This window comes from Corythoichthys intestinalis, chromosome 10, assembly GCF_030265065.1.
Source record: "Corythoichthys intestinalis isolate RoL2023-P3 chromosome 10, ASM3026506v1, whole genome shotgun sequence".
Lineage (NCBI taxonomy): Eukaryota > Metazoa > Chordata > Actinopteri > Syngnathiformes > Syngnathidae > Corythoichthys > Corythoichthys intestinalis.
This window is the reverse complement of record NC_080404.1, coordinates 33628205-33650504: the sequence shown is the minus strand read 5'-3', so window position 1 is coordinate 33650504 and position 22300 is coordinate 33628205. Positions and strand designations below refer to the sequence as shown.

At 40.8% G+C, this 22300-nt stretch overlaps 1 protein-coding gene across 4 annotated transcripts in view; it reads left to right on the top strand.

Moving 5' to 3' along the window:
• LOC130922933 (SH3 and PX domain-containing protein 2A-like) overlaps positions 1-21798 on the top strand; it is a 104319-nt gene extending 82521 nt beyond the window's left edge. For 2 of the 4 annotated variants that reach the window (XM_057848216.1, XM_057848214.1), the window contains 6 exons: positions 2290-2373; positions 13771-13888; positions 13974-14302; positions 14460-14509; positions 15027-15146; positions 15221-21798. In XM_057848216.1, the coding sequence (XP_057704199.1) occupies positions 2290-2373; positions 13771-13888; positions 13974-14302; positions 14460-14509; positions 15027-15146; positions 15221-17098 (2579 nt within the window). In that variant the 3' untranslated portion in view covers positions 17099-21798. The remainder of the gene's footprint in view (positions 1-2289; positions 2374-13770; positions 13889-13973; positions 14303-14459; positions 14510-15026; positions 15147-15220) is intronic. The other 2 variants (XM_057848217.1, XM_057848215.1) reach the window with 2 other exon arrangements.
• The last annotated feature ends 502 nt before the right edge of the window (positions 21799-22300 follow it).

Genomic DNA, 22300 nt, shown 5'->3' with positions numbered 1-22300 from the left:
AAACTCCAACACACACTGTAGATGAAATAGAAAGCTGTTTTTATTGCTGCCAAAGTTATCGCGTTTACGGGCGGTAATTAATTTTTTAATCTATCACGGTAAAATATTTGACGCATTTAACACATGCACGGAATGACCCGCTCAGGAATTGCCTCAAATAGATTACAATGACGCCTTTTCCGTACATTAAGAGCTAAAAGGCAGTGAAATGCAAGTGGACACAGGCGTTCATTGCATCGCGCCTTTTGTTGGCATAAGCTTTGACAACTCTTTCACAACAAACATAACTATTATGGCAAGCGACGTGGGGAAAAATGACAGGAAATGATATTTTTCTTAACATGCAGAACATATACCATTTGCAGCCACCACTGACAATCAGGGTTGACCAACTTCCCATCATGTATTTGGGCGGAATAGTTAAGTCGCTACAGTATCATTTAGCGAAATCACAACAAAAATAATATTCCTATCTCTCAAAAAATTGTTCACAAAAAGAAAAGCGCTCAATGCAAAGAGAACTGGCATTTCCAATCAAAATAGCTATGCAAAATAAACATAAAACTTACTCAGACTTTGCCTTGGCTAGATCTCTAATTAATTTAAAACTCGCCATTGACACCTTGTGGTGTATTTCAATCACTACCTTACGTAGTTAAAGACACAGTGGAAGAACGGCAGGGAGCCCATGTGACGTCCCGCTCGGCGACGTCAACAATGGCGAACTATTAGTTTTTTTGATTGAAAACTTTACAAATTTTATTAAAACGAAAACATTATGAGGGGTTTTAATACAAAATTACTATTACTTGTACTCACATTTATCTTTTAAGATTTACAAGTCTTTCTATCCGTGGATCTCTTTAACAGAAAGAATGTTAATAATGTTAATGCCATCTTGTGGATTTATTCTTATAATAAACAAATACAGTACTTGTGTACAGTATGTTGAATGTATATGTCCGTCTTGTGACTCATATTTCCATTCCAACAATAATTTTCCGAAAAATATGGCATATTTTAGAGATGGTTTGAATTGCGATTAGTTACGATTAATTAATTTTTAAGCTGTGATTAACTCCATTAAAAATTTTAATCGTCTGACAGCCCTACTGTTTGTGTAATAACCTAGTAGTGGTACGTAAACTATCCAGCATGCTTGTGCACTGCTATCGTGCACGCACTGTATAGAGAAAACACGCGAGCATGACGGAAACGGCTCTTTTTGGATGGGAAAAACTAAAATAAATCCTCAGCACCCCCTGCTGTGAACGACTTCCAGCGCCCCTGTTCCTAGGTACTGAGAACAGTTCTGGGGAAGGCCCTTTTCCATCTCGACAAGGCATAACTTGATGACTTATGTGGAAGAAACGGATTTCTTTTCTAATACAGCATTGGCGACCTTGAGTACAAGAAAGGCGTCTTCAAATAAAATGTATTATTATTATTATGGTGATATCATTCAAATTGGGAGTAACAATCCGACTGACGTCAAGTGTCCCTATACTTTTGCTTTATAATGTCACCGGTCCAGCCTGAAAACACCTTTGGATGGCCCTCCTCCACTTGTGTGGCCTTGATTTTACATAATAAGGGGAAAATTTTGCCTTTTTGGACTCTTTTGAAATGAAAGTGAACCAATTGCAGCATATTAGCAAAAGGCTTATGCAGCATTTTGTTGGAAACAACAACAAATGGAGTATGGAAATGATTATTAGACTTCCAAACAAACATGGAATTTTTCTAACCGTGTTGCCAAAATGTTTTTGCCTCACAATTGCCTCTCTGTGCATTTGTTAACATTTTGTAAATTGGCTGACCACTTCATTAGGTACACCTGCACGATTAACATATAACACATAACAAGCTACGTTAGAAGATCAATCTGCAATCTTTTTGAGGTTTATGAGGCATAATCAGCTGTCCCAGTAATGTGATGCATTTACTCAGCGCAACAATGTGTGGCACAGATGCTTCAATATGACAGGATGGGGAAACCATGCTAACAACATCCTAATTAAAAGCTGCAGGGATGTCTTTTTTTAACACGTCCCCTGTAACCCCTTTATTCAGCCGGTCATCATTCAACTGTTAACTCATCGGCTGCCATTGACGTTGATAGACCTTTAATCCGTTTTAACAGGGAGCGCTTGCAGGGATCATTTTTCTATCGCCGCCAATGGCAGCCATTGTATTAACCATCTTCATGTTCAGCTTCATAGTATATGCGTGTCGCTTTCCATGTATGTGTTTGTTCACCTCTGTTTGGTCCACGTTTGTGTCTGTCAGTCACTAAGCGACACAAGGCCCACCTGAAGAGGCTGGACCGGAGATGGACGCTGGGGGGTGTCATCAGCCGGCAGCAGAGCCGAGGTGAAGTGCGACGGATTCCCCGTCTGCAGACCTTTGCTTGCTTGTTTGTCTTGTCTTGCATCGTGTCTTCATGTAAATCAGATGTGACTAACTACTGACATTCACATTAGTGCCTTGACCTATGAGTTGACTTCATCTCATAACCAAACTTGTAAATCAATAACCAAAAATGTGGTGGTTATACAAGACTGTCAAGACAAAGGCACTGATATTGTCACGCCTAGAGTTGAGTTTTGTTAAGATTTTGCCTTAGTATGTCTGGTCATTGTGATTACCCATTGATTTCACCTGTGGTGGCCTGCTCCTTGTGTGTTTACCAATCCGTTCCCTCTTGTGTCACCCATCTGTGACTCATTGTTTTGTTACCCCTTGCTTGTGTATTTAAGCTTCCAGTTTCTGTTAACTCCTTGTTGCGTAATTGTTGCTTTATTTATCCCAAGGTCTGGTGTTGTTTATGTCAATTTCGCCATCCATAGCCCTCGTCTGTCAGTGTTTGCGCGCAGGCATGTGGTGTGGACCCAATTGTGGGAAAACAGGTGACACAGACCGGCAGTGCAAAAATGATTTAATTACAGCAAACAAAAAAAAAAAAACAAAGTACCAACAAATACTGTGAAGATCCCAAAAAAACACAGAAGAACAAAACACAGGTTACTATCAAAAACTTACTGAGGGGAGTGTGAGGGCTTGGAGAAAACTGACGGGAACAGACTCGGATGTGTACATGAGCATTGACAATGACGCAACAAGGAGTGAAAAGAAACTGGTAGCATATATACACACGCCGACAAGGAGTAACAGATGGGTGACACAGGTTGGAGAATACACTAGGAGCAGTTACAACAGGTGAAATCAATGGGGAATCACAGGGACACACTGGGAGGGAACCAACACAAAACATCGTGTTCCTGCGTTCTCTGTGTTTTTTGTCTAAGTTTTGGTGCTTTTTGTTTGTACTTTGCGTTTTTGTAGTTATTAAATTAATTTTTGAGTTCACCGCTACCCTGCCTCGCCTCCTTGTCATTATTTCCCTGCATTGGGGTACTCCATGCCGCCCCCACCTGACAGAATGACCAAATCAATTATGAACCCAGCGGGAAGTCTCCAACCCACCATCCTACCTCCTTACCTATTTTTAGACTCCGATTTTTCTGATTTCAAAGATAGCCCTGATTTAGTTAACCTTCTCCCCGACTCAGATTCCGACCCAGATTTTGAGTTAGTGCCTTTTTTTCACCTTCTCAGTTTTTGTCACACCTCCCTCATTCCACGTCCCCTTCCCAGCCTTTTTTCCCGGACCCTTACATGGGTTCCCGGTTAGCCATCTACCCTGGACCTCCACGGGGTTGCCTCTGAGGACACCCAGGTAAGGGCTGTATTTCCTACACACCTGCCACTTGTTCTGGCCAAAACCTCCGTCCATAAGCCTCGGCGTGCTCATCCACGCCGACGGCATGGGCCCGTCCTGGCTTCCCGTGCCGACGTCCTGTGGCCGGTGAACTCAAAAAATGATTTAATGATGACTACAAAAACTCAAAGTATAGACAAAAAGCACCAAAAACTTACATAAACAGAGGATGCAGGAACAAAAGGACAATGGATGGCGGAACTGACATGAACAAGACCAGACCTTGGGATAGACATGAAAGTGACAATTACGCAACAAGGAGTTAACAGAAACTGGGAGCTTAAATACAGACAAGGGGTAACGAGAAAATGAGGCACAAGTGGGTGACACAAGAGGCAGCGGATCGTCAACACACAAGGAGCATGCCACCACAGGTGAAATCACTGGGTAATCACAATGACCAGACACACTAGGGAAACATTTTTGACAAAACTCAACACTTATTTGTATTGCACAATTCAACGAAGTAATTCAAAGTGCTCTAATACTTTATTATTATAATTTTATTTACTGTATTGGCCCAAATATAAGACGACCCTGATTATAAGACGACCCCTTCTTTTTCAAGACTCAAGTTTAAAAAAAGACTTTTTGAACAACAAATTATATTTTTTATACAGAAAATAATTACAGTACACCTGAAACAAATGTTTATAACAATATATTTGAGAGAGAAAGCATGTTATTTTTAGGGCTGTCAAAATTATCACGTTAACGGGCGGTAATTAATTTTTAAAATTAATCACGTTAAAATATTTGACGCACTTAACGCACATGCCCCGCTCAGACAGATTTAAATGACAGTACTGTGAAATGCCTGCATGTTAATTGTGTTTTATGGAGTTTTGCCGCCCTCTGCTGGCACTTGGGTGCGACTGATTTTATAGGCTTCAGCACCCATGAGCATTGTGTAAGTAATTATTGACAACAATGGCAGGCTACTAGTTTATTTTTTGATTGAAAATTTTACAAATTTTATTAAAACGAAAACATTAAGAGGGGTTTTAATATAAAATTTCTATAACTTGTACTAACATTTATCTTTTAAGAACTACGTCTTTCTATCATTGGATCGCTTTAACAGAATGTTAATAATGATAATGCCATCTTGTTATAATAAACAAATACAGTCCTTATATACCGTATGTTGAATGTATATATCCATCTTGTGTCTTATCTTTCCATTCCAACAATAATTTACAGAAAAATATGGCATATTTTATAGATGGTTTGAATTGCGATTAATAGCGATTAATTACGATTAATTAATTTTTAAGCTGTAATTAACTCGATTAAAAATTCTAATCGTTTGACAGCCCTAGTTATTTTGCCTCATTCAAATCTTAATATCTGAACACTTAAATATGTAAACTAACGTGTAATCACATTCGTAAATGAATGGCTTCTGGTTTTTGAAATGCAAACAAACCAATCTATTGTGATAAAACAACAAAATTGCAATAACTGCATTAACCATCAAAGTGCAGTCTAACTGTAACTGTAGTCTTGAAACAAATTTGAATAAGGAAAAACATTGCAATAAAATAATTCATACTGGTTAAACTTGAGAGTAGCTGAGTTCTGTCATGACAGAACATCGCTTCAATATTTGGCCATCTAGCGTCGTGAATGGGTATAATGTCTAGACCCCGAATATAAGACGATCCCCACTTTTTCATACTTATTTCAATGCAAAAAACACTGTCTTATATTGAAGCCAATACGGTAAATGCATTGCAAAAAATAACAAATACTTTGCCGTTTGGTCAAATTTAGGATCTTATTACCTAAAATATTCAACAAGCCATAGTAATAGAAGTATTACTTTCTCGTGGCCAAGCAACTACCGTAACGAAGTGATTTGAGGAGCTTCAGTTATTCTTCAGTCGTGCTTTGCTGCCATCTTTCTATGATGATGTGAATTGATGAGTTTCATTAAAAATAATACTACTAAATTTCTTGGGGGAGTCTTCAAGTGATCTCATTTTCACGCATTTCAAATTTGAATTTTAGCAAAAAGTATCTGCATGAATGGTGAACTGCTATATAATGGGGCAATACTGTGTATTCCTTCATTAATATTTTGTTGCTGTATGGTTCAGTACTTTCAGTTCATGTTTAATCCACCAATCCTGCCTCCAGGGAAAATAAGGGGAAATCAGTAGCTTCATGACTAACAACCAATTACTGAACTAATGTTACAGAATGTTGCTTATTTCAACACTGCCAAATACTCCCGAACAGCTCTCACCCACGCACCGAAATCAGTTGCGCAATACACAGAGGGATTGGCCTGATGCCGCATTTAAGAGCCCGTTTTACTTAGCTCAGCTGCAAATTGCAACTAATTTTGACGTGTGAAAAATGACGTCCGCAAGCAGGCCAAGATGGTCTCTGATAGAGATGCACTGAGGAATAAGCAGTTAGGTTGATTCCCAACTTTGTGCTTGGCGCTGCGCTCTGGAGTGGAACGAGCGTTGTTTCCACCGAAGACTATAATCCTTCTTGAGAAGGACAGAGAGGGGGAAAAAAAAAAGAAAGATTGTGCTGACTCCACTAGAATCTATTCAAACAGTGATGGAGGCGATGCATGTTGTGGTTAACAAAACATCTGATTCAGAGTTTCCCCTCTTTGCTCGGCTGGATATTGTTTGAGAGGGGAAAACGTTTCACCAGGCAGAACACACAAAAAGAGTCCACGAGGTCAAAAATACAAAAAGACATAAATATGATCTTTGTTTGTTGCTGCAGTATTTGTCTTTTCCTGAATAACTTTGGGAAATGTTAGGGGAAGGCAGGAAATGAACTACCGGGATCAAAGGGGGTTGTTGCAGTCCTAAGTATGACAGGTGAAAATCCAACGCTGACCCTCAATTATCTTTCACCCATTCGCTGCCAATTAAAGGAATGATTGCTGCCAACCGCCGTCAGTGGCAACGAAGTAGTTAAACACATTTAAAGATGCTAAAACACAATTTTAAAAAATCTAATCCTTAACACTTGTTTTAGCTCTCCTGGTTCTGTTTTTGGTTTGCACTCCAAAACTACAAAGATAATTTGAGATATGAGTAGAATTGCCAAAGTCAGCAAAATTTTACTCCAAATGTGAAAAATTGGTTAAAGAAGCCACGAAGCATGCTTGCCTTTCAAAAGTCTTTACTAACTGTCTTTTATTCAAGTTAAGGGACTTAAAGTGGGGCAAATAAGTATTTAGTCAACCACCAATTGTGCAAGTTCTCCTACTTGAAAAGATTAGAGAGGCTAGTAATTGTCAACATGGGTAAACCTCAGCCGTGAGAGACAGAATGTGGGGGAAAAAAACGAAAATCACATTGTTTGATTTTTAAATTAAACAATACTTATTTCCAAATTAGAGTGGAAAATAAGTATTTGGTCACCTACAAACAAGCAAGTTTTCTGGCTGTCAAAGAGGTCTAACTTCTTCTAACGAGGTCTAACGAGGCTCCACTCGTTACCTGTATTAATGGCACCTGTTTTAACTCATTATCGGTATAAAAGACACCTGTCCACAACCTCAGTCAGTCACACTCCAAACTCCACTATGGCCAATACCAAAGAGATGTCGAAGGACACCAGAGACAAAATTGTAGACCTGCACCAGGCTGGGAAGACTGAATCTGCAATAGGTAAAATGCTTGGTATAAAGAAATCAACTGTGGGAGCAATTATTAGAAAATGGAAGACATACAAGACCACTGATAATCTCCCTCGATCTGGAGCTCCATGCAAGATCTCACCCCGTGGCATCAAAATGATATTAAGAACGGTGAGCAAAAATCCCAGAACCCCACGGGGGGACCTACAGAGAGCTGGGACCACAGTAACTAAGGCTACTATCAGTAACACAATGCGCTGCCAGGGACTCAAATCCTGCACTGCCAGACATGTGCCCCTGCTGAAGCCAGTACACGTCCAGGCCCGTCTGCGGTTTGCTAGAGAGCATTTGGATGATCCAGAAGAGGACTGGGAGAATGTGTTATGGTCAGATGAAACCAAAATTTACCGAACTTAATGGTAGAAACACAGGTTCTCGTGTTTGGAGGAGAAAGAATACTGAATTGCAGCCGAAGAACACCATACCCACTGTGAAGTATGGGGGTGGAAACATCATGCTTTGGGGCTGTTTTTCTGCAAAGGGACCAGGACGACTGATCTGTGTAAAGGAAAGAATGAATGGGGTCATGTATTGCGAGATTCTGAGTGAAAATCTCCTTACCTGGCTGGGTCTTTCGGCATGACAATGATCCCAAACCTCAGCCAGGGCAACAAAGGAGTGGCTTTGTAAGAAGCATTTCAAGGTCCTGGAGTGGCCTAGCTAGTCTCCAGATCATAGAAAATCTGTTGAGGGAGTTGAAAGCCCGTGTTGCCCAACGACAGCCCCAAAACATCACTGCTCTAGAGAAGATCTGAATTGAGGAATGGGCCAAAATACCAGCAACATTGTGTGAAAAGCTTGTGAAGAGTTACAGAAAATGTTTGGCCTCCGTTATTGCCAACAAAAGGTACATAACAAAGTACTGAGATGAACTTAAAGTATTGACCAAATGCTTATTTTCCACCATGATTTGCTAATAAATTCTTTAAAAATGAAACTATGTGATTTTCTGGGGGTTTTTTCACATTCTGTCTCTCATTGTTGAGGTTTACCTATGTTGACAATTGTAGGCAATTATAATATCTTAAATTGGGAGAACTTGCACAATTAGTGTTTGACTAAATACTTATTTGCCCCACTGTATTTTAATCATTCATGGTAATTGGTGCCACCACTGTGATGCTCTGAAAACTCATTTTGATGATTTCTCTGAATAACACCTCTCAAAAAGTGGCAAATTTGGGGTATTTTAATACCCCATTTCCAAAATGCCAATGATGGAGCTGGTTACAAAAGCAATTTAACATTAAATTAAAATGAAAACCTTGAAGTGATTGTGTTTGAGGCGGCAGTTCATTCATAAAACAAATTCTTGGGATAAAGTTGGCTTCAGATGGCATCTAGTCTCATTTTGACACAGAGAGTTTGAAGATGCTCTCACTAATTTAAATACATGACTTTAAAGCCCGTTTCTGCCTTCCTCGACAACCTTGGGAAAGGGCGAGAAAGAAAAATTATTTGTAAGCAGGAACCCAAACACTACTTCTTGTAACTTTTGCTGCCCTGCTTTCATGTGACTCGCTCAGGCAGGGATAAGTCAGGAATGACCATAATGACGGGAAATGGTGTCTCTCCAATGGCCTTGCAGGAATGCATAAATCAGCACGGAGCCTCTCTCGCTATTATGTGCTGAGTTTAGAGGCGCAAGGCCAAGGACACTTCATAGGATGCTGGCTCGCCTAAGGTGCACTTAATGTAAACAAAACTAAATGAATGGCAGGCCGCACAGTGTTTCTATCTTCGCAATTACTCCGTGTGCAACATTAAAGTGCACTTCACGATGTGTTGCCCATGATATTTAATTGTGAGACCCATTTTGTAGCTGTTCTCTGTTTACACTGACTTTAAAACAGGCTTGACAGATGTATATAGTAATTTTCCATCTATTAGTGTTTCACTGTACACAAATTTAATTATCAATTTGTGCTCCTTTTTTGAGTTTTTCTGCGATTGATGGTGGTAGACGTCCAATCCATTTTGATCTTTTGCTGGAAATGGCAGTGAAACATGAGCCTTCACTGCCAGCCCCCAGAATTCAAAAGGATATCAACGTCAATAAAAGCCAATCAATTGAAAGATGCCACAGGAATTGTCTAAACAGGAAAGTAGTACAGTGATCCCTCGCTACTTTGCGCTTCAAACTTTGTGGACTGAATCTATTGTGGATTTTTTTCAATTAAAAATAAATACCGGTACATAAATACAGTATTAATTTAAAATGTTAAGTCTGAAAAGTTATATGTATGTATACATTTGCAAGTCATTGTCTTCTTTTATACATATATCTCATCATTTTTAATACATTTGCAGTGCTTAAAAATATTTATTAAAAAAATATATAAATATACATATGACATGTCTTATATGTATATTTCCAATGCTGGTATATTCGAATAAATATATTGAACACACACACAAAAAAAAAAGGTTAGGGTTTAGGGTTAGGGTTTGGAGAGTATTATCTCGACAGTACTACCATGTCAAAGGTTAGGGTTTAGGGTTAAGGTATGGTAGTATTTTTTTAAATTCAAATAAGCTCCGCCTCTACTTCGCGGATGTTCCATTTTTGCGGGGGGTTTACCCCATTAACCAAAAAAGATGAGGGATCACTGTAAATAAACAAGGAAGTGTGATGATGTGATACTTATTTACCAAAAAACAAGTATTGGGCTGTAGGCTTACGTTGAGATGAAAGAAAACAACTTTTTAGTTGTAGTTGATAGGGAACGTTCCATTCTATTGTGTCAAAACATATTATACATCTACAAATTTGCTTTACTATATTCTGTTTTTAACCTACCAGGCGTACTAGGAATATTTTATTTTTCCCAAAAATGGAAAATGTGCTTAATGAATTCTGATTGTGCTGAATGACCTTGAACCTATTTTGGTGGAACGTAACTGTAGAGAAGAGTAGAGAGAGTAGAGTGCTAAAGACAAATCTATCATTCAGCAAACTCATAAAAAATAAAACAAAAACAAATGACAGATGCAGTACCGGTGTTTATGCAGGTCATTGAAAAGCATTAAAAGTCATTAAATGGATTTTGTCAAAATTCAGGCTTTAAAAAGCATTAAAAAGGATTAAGCTTAATGTTTGAGGCATCAAATTTTATGTAAACTTGGTTAAAAAAACAAAACAAACATAATTTACATAATTTATTATAGTTGTCTGATATTATTGGGTAGCCGATAATTTTGGCTGATTAAAGTATTTTAAAATGATATGTGATAATTTCGACATAAGGTTTTGGTCCAATATGCATCTTGCCTTCAAAGTGAATGTAGAAGCCTTCTCTTCTGCCTTTGGAGAAGAGATGGTCACAGTTTAGCACAGCAGTTATGCTTATTGACCATTAGATGTCTCCAAACTAAGATGCTTGCGATTTGTTATGTGAACAGACCATTTGCATTCATGGTGCAAAAAATAAATAAATGAAAAATAATGAATTATAGACAAGTTTCCGAGGTACTTCCGCTTTACTTCCTTATGTCTGCAGCAACTTCCGTTTTAGAATTCCTCCATCCAAAACAACAGTGAAGCTGGAGTAACATTACTCATCAAAATCCCTAAAACAAAAAAAATTGGAAATACCGCATCCATCTGCCATCATCACAAAAGGTGAGAACAACGTGTTCATGAAAACAGATGTGGAACCAAGCTCTTGCCACCACAAAGACCAGGTGTTTTTGTAGCCATGTTTCCGCAGTGTTAAGGAAGGTATGTTCTTAGTTATGCTAAAATCTTGTGCATGAAACCACTTGTTGCCTTTGATATTGTAATTACGATGATGATTGTGATTATGATCTTTAATATTATTTACTACAACTACTGTACCTGCTGCTAGCCTGTTGCTAATCAGTACGTGTAGATGGCACAATTATGTCAACGCATAAACGCAAGTGTTACAAGTTTTTTGTTCGTTTTGTTTACAGGTGGAAAACGCCTTTTAGGAATGGGAAGACAAGTTGATGTGCCTCACATCAACACTTGCTGTACGTTGATGGACATATATTGAGACTACGTGCGTTCTACCCGGGGGCGGCTGAAAGGCTGGGAAAGACGTGGCTCGACTCGCGGCGGACCGTCAGCTTGATCCCGAGATCCAACTACAAGCTTTTTAATTGCAGGGACTTTAAGATACGCTATTGGAGCTGGAATTACCGAGGACAGCATGAGAAAGACCATCTGTTTGCACCCGACGATCTGCGTAATGTCTGGTCAAAGTTTGGCGAGGCTCGTAAGCCGCTCCGGAGCTCTGCTGTCTGATATCACATTCTCGTATGCTAATTTTTCAGATAATTTTATAAATTGTGATTTATTGACCTTTTTCATATTGTCTAAATGTTTTATTGTGATCAATATCTGCAATAAAAGAGAATGACATACTATTTTTGTTACAATCTTATCTACGTGTCATCTACGTCGTGCCGAATCAATTTTTGGAGATTTTGTGGGTTCCTCTGGCTTGATATTGCAGTTTTAACTTTGTCAACACACTGCTTACTTCAACCGCAATTGATGTTCTTTCTAAACCGGAAGTTCGGAGCAGACATTTTCTAAAATGGTGCCGCCCATATTTCGCTCAGGAAACTTGTCTATAATAATGAATTCAAACTCAAGACATACAGTGCCCTCCATAATTATTGGATATATAATAATTATGTGGTTTTTTTAGCTTCTTTTTAGCTTTTCAGCATGCGCATCTTTCGTGGCACGCCAGACCCACTTAGAGTGTTTGTTGCCAAAAAGCTCAATCTTGGTCTCATCTGACCAAAGCACACGGTCCCAGTTGAAGCCCCAATACCGCTTGGCGAACTCCAGACGTTTGCGTTTATGATTGTGAGTGAGGAAAGGTTTTCTCCGTGCATGCCTCCCAAACAGCTTCTTGGCGTGTAGACAGCACCTCATACCCACTGTGAAGTATGGGGGTGGGTCAGTGATGCTGTGGGCTGTTTCGCTTCCAAAAGCCCTGGGAACCTTGTTAGGGTGCATGGCATTATGAATGCTTTGAAATACCAGGACATTTTAAATCAAAATTTGTTGCCCTCTGCCTGAAAGCTGAAGATGGGTCGTCACTGGGTCTTTCAGCAAGACAATGACCCTAAACATATGGCCAAATCTACACAGAAATGGTTCACCAGACACAAAATCAAGCTCCTCCCATGGCCATCTCAGTCCCCAGACCTAAACCCCATTGAAAACCTGTGGGGTGAGCTGAAGAGGAGAGTACAGAGGAGAGGACCCAGATCTCTGGATGATTTAGAGAGATTCTGCAAAGAGGAATGGCTGAAGATCCCTATTTCTGTCTTTTCCCATCTTGTGAAACATTATAGGAGAAGATTAGGTGCTGTTTTGTTGGCAAAAGGGGGTTGTACAAAGTATTAACACCAGGGGTGCTAATAATTGTGACACACATTATTTGATGTCAGATAATTATTTCTTTATGTGGGATTTTTTCCCCACTGAATAAATGCACTTGTATTGAAGGTTGGATTTTTCTCTTTTTTTCCATTAAGGATCCCATATTTTTCGAAAAAAAAAAAAATTTTATTACAAGCTAAAAAGCACATAATTATTATAAATCCAATAATTATGGAGGGCACTGTACCTCATTCACTGTACTGAAGCAGGGTGCCTTTGATGTTATTTTGAGCCAGAAACACTGTGAGTCATATGCGATATGGCAGTGCCTTATTGGCACTTTGCCCTTGCACTTGATCTAAAAATTGATGTTTGCATGAAAGTATTTTGATTTCAACAACAAATATAGTGGTAAAATATAGGCATTTTTCCCATAACTTCAGTTGAGGTTGTTCTCTTATTTCTTATAGGATGCTTATAGGAAAACCTTGATGCTTTTATATTTATCATTATTAAAGTATCCGGCGGGGAATCACAATATACAGTAATTGGCCATAAAATGTTAAGTCCACGACAGTATATATTGGTATCTGTTTGATATCGGTATCGGATTTTTGGAGTTGGAAAAAATTGGGATATCAGTTAAAAAGTAATTATCGGACAACTCTACTTACAATTTGTGTGTGTGTGAAACTATCTGCAGTTGGGCATCGGCATTCAATTCGTGTCAAGAGCCATTAAAAGTGGCATCAAAAAGCATTAAATGAGCTTTACCTGTAGACACCCTGGGTATGTTTACACACTAAAGTGCTTTATAATGAGGAGTGCCGTATGTATGAAAATAAATTTACAATCTCGTGTGCATTGTAGTCTGAAAATACAGTAAGTAATCTTTATCTTAACCAAACATAATTTAAATACATCTCTGTTTTTCTGTGTCTATGACAGAAGAAAAATATGTCACAGTGCAAGCGTACACCAGCCAAGGGAAAGATGAAATCGCATTTGAGAAAGGAGTGGTTGTGGAAGTGATTCAGAAGAACCTTGAAGGTTGGTGGTTTATAAGGTGAGTCTCACATAGCATGTTTGGAATTTGTGACAAGTTCATAGTATCAAGTAATTTGGAGTTCTACTTTATTCTGGACATGTAGGTACCAAGATAAGGAAGGCTGGGCTCCAGCTTCTTATCTAAAGAAGATGAAAGAAGACCTCTCCCCCAGAAAAAATACAGCAACTGGCCCAGTGGAGATCATCGGGAACATCATGGAGATCAGTAACCTGCTCAACAAGAAAGCCCCAAGTGAAAAGGACGTAGGTGGCGACAGCGTGCCAGAGAGCCCGCGGGTCGTCCGCAAAGAGATCAGCTTACCGGTCCTGTGTTCTGAAACGGGTCCTGTCGGCGTGCCTCAAGAAGGGAAGGGCAAAACAGAGCAGGCCTCGCCAGCCGTGGCCCGTATTGCACCTCACCGCATCGAAATCGGTCAGTCACGTTGATTAAAATAATCATTTCATGCCGTTGAAAGTGATCGATGTAGCAGTCCGACTGGATTGGAAACCTATCAAGATCAATGGTAGTGAATGAGTGAAATGAAAGTTTGAATGTGCAGTATAAAAATACATTTTTTTCTGTTCCACAGGTTCCCCAGTTCTCAGGCAAAAACCTCCTCCTCGAAGAGATGCAACTCTGGTGGGAGTGCTTTATATAACATACGTACATGAACATAATATTTTATATACTAGTCACTAATGTGACTATCAAAGAGGTATTTTTTTAGCTTTTGTACTTAGATGTTTCCCATATTTTTCATGCTATGTTGCATTAGAGGAGCAAAATAGGTCGATGCGTCAGTACTTTTGGTTATTCTGTTTAGATTTGCTTTTCTATTGGAACCAGTTCTATTTTGGTATGTGCTAATGTGCCTTATTGTTATACTTTTAATTTGTAATGAGCAATTACTGGGCAAACCTTGTTTCACCCCCGTCTCAGAAAACAATAAGTTTTCTTTTTTCTATTTCTTTTTTTAATGTAACTTATAAGCTTGCCCCTGGGGTTTTTGGTTAATTAAAACAGAGCCTATGCCATCTCCATATATGAAACAGGTGTACCTAACCTGTGCTGTAATGTTAACATCACTAAAGATGAAAGACTAATTAATACATCAAGTGTATTGTTTTTAAATATTTTTTAAATATTTTCTTCCCAGGGATTTCCTTTGCCCTCACCACCAGAGCCCCCTACAGTTGAAGCTGAGTATTACACAATTGCCGAGTTCCAGTCTTGTATTTCTGATGGGATCAGTTTTAATGGAGGCCAAAAGGCTGAGGTGACAATCACATAATCTAAAACTTCTGAGTGGATTATTTTCAGAATTAATGTCCATCACATATGATGTTTCAGGTGATTGAGAAAAATTCTGGAGGTTGGTGGTATGTCCAGATCGGTGAGCAAGAGGGCTGGGCTCCATGTTCCTACATTGACAAACGCAAAAAGCCCAACCTCAATCGTAGAACCAGCACGCTCTGCCGACCCAAAGTTCCTCCTCCTGCGCCGCCTGTCAAAAAGCAGGACTCGGTGGAGACGGCACCGCCTGAGACTCCCGAGTCCCCAGCGTCTCCCGGGAAGCCCGTGTATGAAGAGCCGGAGTACGACGTCCCAGCTATTGGTGACCTTGATTTAGAGTCTGAGTTTGAGTTCCTGCGTTGCGAAGCTTCCTTGGTGGATGCCAAAAGTGAGGACACGTCCTCTGATAAGGGATCCCAGCGGTCCTCCAAACCCTCCCCGGCGTCATCTCTCCACAGCGCCTCCTTTAGGATGTGCGAGTCATTTGAAGACAGCCAAGAGGCGGAGGCTGAGGAGGAGTGCATCTACGAGAACGATGGCTTCCGGCCCTTCAAGGAGCTGCCAGAGCGACAGTTTAGCCGCGAATCCAGTTCTTCCAAGGCCACCGTTTCTTCTGAAACTGGCAAGACCGCCAACCCCAAATTGGGAGCATGGAGATCTGCGGCTAATAAGCTCAAGATCAACTTGAACGGAAGCCAAATGTCAACCAAAAGCGAGGAGGGGTGTAACGAGTCATTGTTGGTAGACAAGAAAGATTCGGAGGAAAGCAAAGCATCCCCCAACGCCAAATCTTCCTCCAAACCCAAGCCGGTGGTGAGGCCTAAACCACAGCTAGCTAAGGCGTCCAGTGGGGACAAGATGGACATCAGCACGTTGAGAAGACAGCTACGACCCACGGGCCAGCTCAAGAACGGCAGCAAAAGCAAAGGCGAGGATTCAGAGACGGCCTCTGTTGTCTCCTCCGAGGACTCCTTCTCGTCTCAGAGCACGTCCTCCGAGTTGTCCTCCATTTACTCCAAAGGCAGCCGTGGGGACTCGGATGCGGAAGGCTGCGTCCTTTACCGCACCACCGACCCGTACGAGAAAGTCCAGGAGTCAGAACTCAGCTTCCCCGCCGGCGTGGAGGTGCTGGTGCTGGAAAAGCAGGAAAGTGGCTGGTGGTACGTCCGCTGGGAAGACTCCGAGGGCTGGGCCCCGACATACTTCTTGGAGCCCGTGCGGCAGCGGGATGATGCAGCCGGCTCAGAGTCTGATGGAACGCCGTCCAAACCTGGGAACCTTAGCAAGTCCAACAGCTTGGAGAAGAACGAACAAAGGGTGCAGGCCATGAACAACATCAATCAGAACCTGAAGAAGGTCACGCCCCCCATCCCCTCCAAACCACCCGGCGGTCTCTCCAAACCCGCGAGCTTGTTTGGGTCACGCAAGCAGAATGCTAGCAAGCGGCAGCAGGTGGTCAGACCTCAGTCAGTCTTCATCTCAGCCCCCATTAGGGATAATCCTAGCCCTGTGGGTTCCCTCAGGAGAAACGAGTCCCTGAACTCCGGCGACAACCCTCGGGTCAGCCCCACGGTGCGTCGAAATGCCTCATTTGGTACAGTGCCACGTGTACCCGCGCCCAACAACATCGCCCCATTCAGTCGGGGTCCCTCAAGCGCCGGTGGCTCGGAATTCCCTGGTGGCGGCCCTCAGAAAAATTCCCTCCCCATGTCCGCCGTAAGGCCCAAGCCGCACATTATCCATAACAACCTCAGAGAGATCTACGTCTCCATCGCCGACTACCATGGCGATGAGGAGACCATGGGCTTCCCTGAGGGAACCAGTCTGGAGGTTCTGGAAAGGAACCCCAACGGCTGGTGGTACTGCAAGGTGCTGGACAACGGCAAACCTAGAAAAGGTTGGGTTCCTTCCAATTACCTCGAGAGGAAGCCTTAGCGGTTTCTCAGCTGGGGCATCTCTGAACGCCCAAGAAGAGCAAAGCCAATGAACATTTGAAAAGTGGAACTTGTTGCTTTCAGTGGTGGCCACGTTGTAGAAACTCCAGTAATCCCTAGCTATTCGTGGGGGATCAGGACTGGGCCCTGTTGCGAATAGTGAAACATGCTTGTAATACACATTACAGACCAAAATGTAAAATAATGAAAATCCTTGATATTTAGATGGTGTATCTTTTTGTTTTATTTTATTCAGATTTTTATGCCTTCCACACACTTCAAAAACATTTTTAAAACTCCTGTGCTCTTATTTAATTTGGTTTTACTGCTCTATGTAGCTTCCGCTACCAATTCAAATTTTAGCTCCGCCCTGCCAAAAATAGATGCGTCTAGATTTGGTCTTTGTGCTACTTTCCTATTTGACAGGTTTATCTTGTCGAATCACTTGCGAAAAATCACAGAAAAGGCAATCACAGTCATTTCTTTTAGATAAGTTTCCTGAAAGAGATCAATGCCCGTTTCCATGACTTGGATCATCGGTACGTTAAGGCAGGGGTTCCCAACCTATTCCACTAAGGCACACTGTGGGTGCAGGATTTCATTCTTACCAAACAAGATGACAACACTTTTTCCCCAATCTGGTGTTTTACAAGTGCAATCAGTTGATTGCAGTCAGGTGTGGCTTGTTTTAGCAGAAGCCTCATTGGTTCAACTGTCTCTGCTGGATCGGCTGGAACAAAAACCAGGACCCACAGTGTGCCTTGAGGACTGGGTTGAAAACCCCTGCGTTAAGGCACCACCCACCATGCCTTAACTGTATTAGCATGGGGTGGTTGATGTTTCTAGTGATATATATGCCCACTTACTGTAAACACTAGAATATAGCTCGGTGCATCATCATCATTTTTAGCCCCTCTCCTCACCCACCTGGGCACCCGTTACACCGGTAAACAGGACCCACAAGAGCCCCAGGCCCACGTGCGGCCACACCACCAGAACCCCTCAAAGCTCTTCCCCTCGCTCTCAATACTCAAAGGCTTAATAAACTAGTGTGTAATATACATGAGAAATGAAGATAGCTAGGGATAGATTCTAGAGCAGAGGTGTTAAACCGGTCCTCAAAAGGCCGCAGTGGGTAGCTGGATTTCATTCCAACCAAACAAGATGAATACCTTTTCACCAATCTGGTGTTTTACAAGCTTAATCAGTTGATTGCAGTCAGGTGCTGCTTATTTTAGCAGAAACCTCATTGGTTGAACTGTCTGTGCTGGATCTGTTGGAACAAAGACCAGGACCCACTGAGGCCCTTTGTGGAATCAGTTTGACACCACTGTTCTAGAGGAAAACAACAGAAATGCAAATAGAAAATACAATTTATATTGTAGTGGACCAAGCATACACGAGGGCACTGGTGTTTTAACTTAGGTGAAGATTAATTTTAATAAAAGTCACAAAAGAAACAGTTTAACAAAATATCTTGGGCCCAACATAAAAGAGGCTAACATAACAAAAGGCTTCAACCAAACTGACTTCCAGACACATCTCCGTGGCCGTTTAAAGAAGGGCGGACTCTACTAACGACCACCTAAAGGAGGTATGACAAATTAACCAAACATTGTCAACTTTATAAAACAACAGATGGAAAAATTTAATGAACTTCAAACAACAATCAACTAATGTGCATTTAAACAAACAGTGAAAACTTTACGCCAAACAGTCATAATCAAATCAACTTAAATATGCCCCCTCCAGAATGGTAGGTGCCAGATCTTACACAGCTGTGGTCGGTACCTCAAATTAGAAAATAAATTCCAGTAAACATTCGGACAAATATTAACTAAAGTGTGCACCCATTAGAAAATACTGGTCCTTCTCAAAAAATTAGCATGTTGTGATAAAGTTAATAATTTTCTTTAATGTACTGATAAACATTATACTTTCACATATTTTAGATTCATTACACACAACTGAAGTAGTTCAAGCCTTTTATTGTTTTAATACTGATAATTTTGAAAAAAGACATGAAAAACCCCAAATCTTCTTATCTAAAAAAATTAGCATATCATGAAAAAGTACTCCAAAGAAGCTACTAACCTAATCATCTGAATCAACGAATTAACTCAAAACCCGTGCGAAAGATTCCTGAGGCTTTTAAAAACTCCCAGCCTGGTTCATTACTCAAAACCGCAATCATGGGCAAGACTGCCGACCTGATTGCTGTCCAGAAGGCCATCATTGACACCCTAAAGCCAGAAGGCCATCATTGACACCCTCAAGCAAGAGGCTAAGGGGCGGTTTACATGGCGAATCTGCGACACAAAGACGCAATGACTGAGGGGCAGTTTACATGGCGACTCTGCGACACAAAGACGCAATGACTGAGTTGCGGACTCGCCTCGCGTGCATATGGTGTCAGCGAAGACGAAAAATTCTGAATCCTACCTCCAAAGTGGAAGAATCCGATTGCGGGGGGTTGAGGGGGGCTTCCTCGGCATGCATATCAAAGGCTCCTGCGGCGCGAGACCGCGTCGTTAACGTCAGCACTCGTACACGTCACATTGGGCGTGCGCAGCGGTGCTACTAAACATTAAAAACAGCACATATGGCGGAATGTCGGCTTTAATTTACTGTTTTAATAATATTTTTAAATTAAATATGTTGATTTTTTTTTGTGCCTTTTTGAACAAAAGAAAAATGCCATTGCTTCGAGTGGGCGGGCATATTTTTTTCCGGGCTGAGGGAGCTTGGTGGGGTCAAAGTCCATCATTCTCTGTCGCCCTTTAAATCTGCACTGCCCCCTAGGACTTGGAATGAATACTACATCGTTTTCATGCAGAATTGCGACATTGTTCGAATGGAGATGCAAATGCAAATTTGACGTTTTTGGTATTCTCGGAGAGTCACCATGTAAACGGCCCCTAAAACAAAGAAATAAATTTCTGTGCAAACAGGCTGTTCCCAGAGTGCTGTATCAAGGCACCTCAGTGGGAGTCTGTGGGAAGGAAAAAGTGTGGCAGGAAACGCTGCACAACCAGAAGCGGTGACAGCACCCTGAGAAAGATTGTGGAGAAGGGCCGATTCCAGACCTTGGGGGACCTGCAGAAACAGTAGACTGAGTCTGGAGTAGAAAACCCAGAGCCACCGTGCACAGGCGTGTGCTGGAAATGGGCTACAGGTGTCGCATTCCCCAGGTCAAGCCATTTTTAACCTGAAACAGCGACAGAAGCGCCTGACCTGGGCTACAGAGAAGCAGCACTAGACTGTTGCTTGTGGTCCAAAGTACTTTTTTGAGATGAAAGCAAATTTTGCATGTCATTCGGAAGTCAAGGTGCCAGAGTTTGGGGGAAGACTGGGGAGAAGGAAATGCCAAAATGACTGAAGTCCAGTGTCAAGTACCCACAGTCAGTGATGGTCTGGGGTGCCATGTCAGCTGGTGGTGTTGGTCTACTGTGTTTTATCAAGAGCAGGGTCAATGCAGCTAGCTATCAGGAGATTTTGGAGCACTTCATGTTTCCATCTGCTGAAAAGCTTTATGGACATGATTTCATTTTTCAGCACGACCTGGCACCTGCTTATAGTGCCAAAAGCACTGGTAAATGGTTTACTGACCATGGCATTACTGTGCTCAATTGGCCTGCCAACTCTCCTGACCTGAACCCCATAGAGAATCTGTGGGATATTGTTAAGAGGAAGGCCTCCATAGCACCTCAGCAGTGCCACAGACTGATTGCCTCCATGCCATGCTGCATTGAAGCAGTCATTTCTGCAAAAAGATTAAGATCAAGTATTGATTGCATAGCTAATATAATGAATTGAAGGTTGACTTTTTTGTTTGGTCGATTGAAATATGCTATTTTTTCGAGATAGGAATTTTTGTTTTTTCCTGACTTTTTTGCCATAATCATCAATATTAAAACAATAAAAGGCTTGAAATACTCCAGTTGTGTGTAATGAGTCTAAAATTTATGAAAGTCTAATGTTTATCAGTACTTTACAGAAAATAATGAACTTTATCACAATATGCTAATTTTTTTAGAAGGAGTTGTATATGTTCATAAAATATCACATAAACAATTAACTAAATCTTGAAACACTAATTTGTGGTGGTAGTGGTTGCCACCACATGTATGGTGTGACTAGACGGGGGATTACTGTAAACATATTTGTAGAATTTTCTGTGCATGTAAAGCTTCTGCATGTTTGATTTCATTATACTGACAAAGCCTTGAGCTGTTCAAATGTAACATTGTTTTTTTCTTTTTGCTGCTAAGTGTTAGTCAAATCATGGTGCTGTCTTATTTGCATGTTTTTTACAGCTTTATTTTTTTCGTACTGTACATCACCATTATGTAAGATATTCCTATCATTTATGTAATTGTCCTTTTGTGAGCATTTCAAGTTATAATGACGGCATTTTGTAAAAAATGAATCCCTTGATGGTTAACCAAGAAAACTGGCCATCCAACCCAAATCTGTATTTATTCATTGATTTAAAATTATTCTAATGGACTCAATCGTTCACAATTACTATATGCATCTGCTCTAACTCCATTCTAATGGTTTTAAAAAAAAAAGGTTTCTGCTGGGCAGTAAATTTGACCTTTTTTTTTTTTTTTTTTTTTTTTTTTTACATGTAGTCTTTAGATGATGCTCGCTTTCATTTTTTTCCCCTCTTGACTGTGTGACAAGCAGCAATAGCTGAAGTGCCTGAAAATGAAAATAAATGCACTTTTTGAACTCTTCTTTCTTCCCATTTTTCACGGGTGACATTGACACGTGTTTCACAGATTGGAGTGTGATAAAAGAAAATCGAACACCACTGATAGAGAGGAAAATGTGTAATTTACCACATTATGAAAATGCTTGGTCATTTCCAGTTGGAACTTTGTGTCCACTGGAGGGCAGTAGAGCTCAGTATCTCACTAATTCTAATCCATTGTCGTCCCCCATGCACTGACAGTGATTAGAAAGCATTCAAGTGACAACAGGCAATTGCCATTTTGCACTGAAAGTTGAACTTTGACAATAATTACTTTTCAATCCGTCTAATATTAGGGAGATTAAATCTCAAATCTTCCACACAGCACAGTTTCAATCTCGTGTCTGAAGCTAATTTAGGATTCTAAATCAATACATATGAAGCTGTAGATTTAGGTAATGTAAATGGGTAAATATAAGACGTGTCTACAAGACACAGAGACAT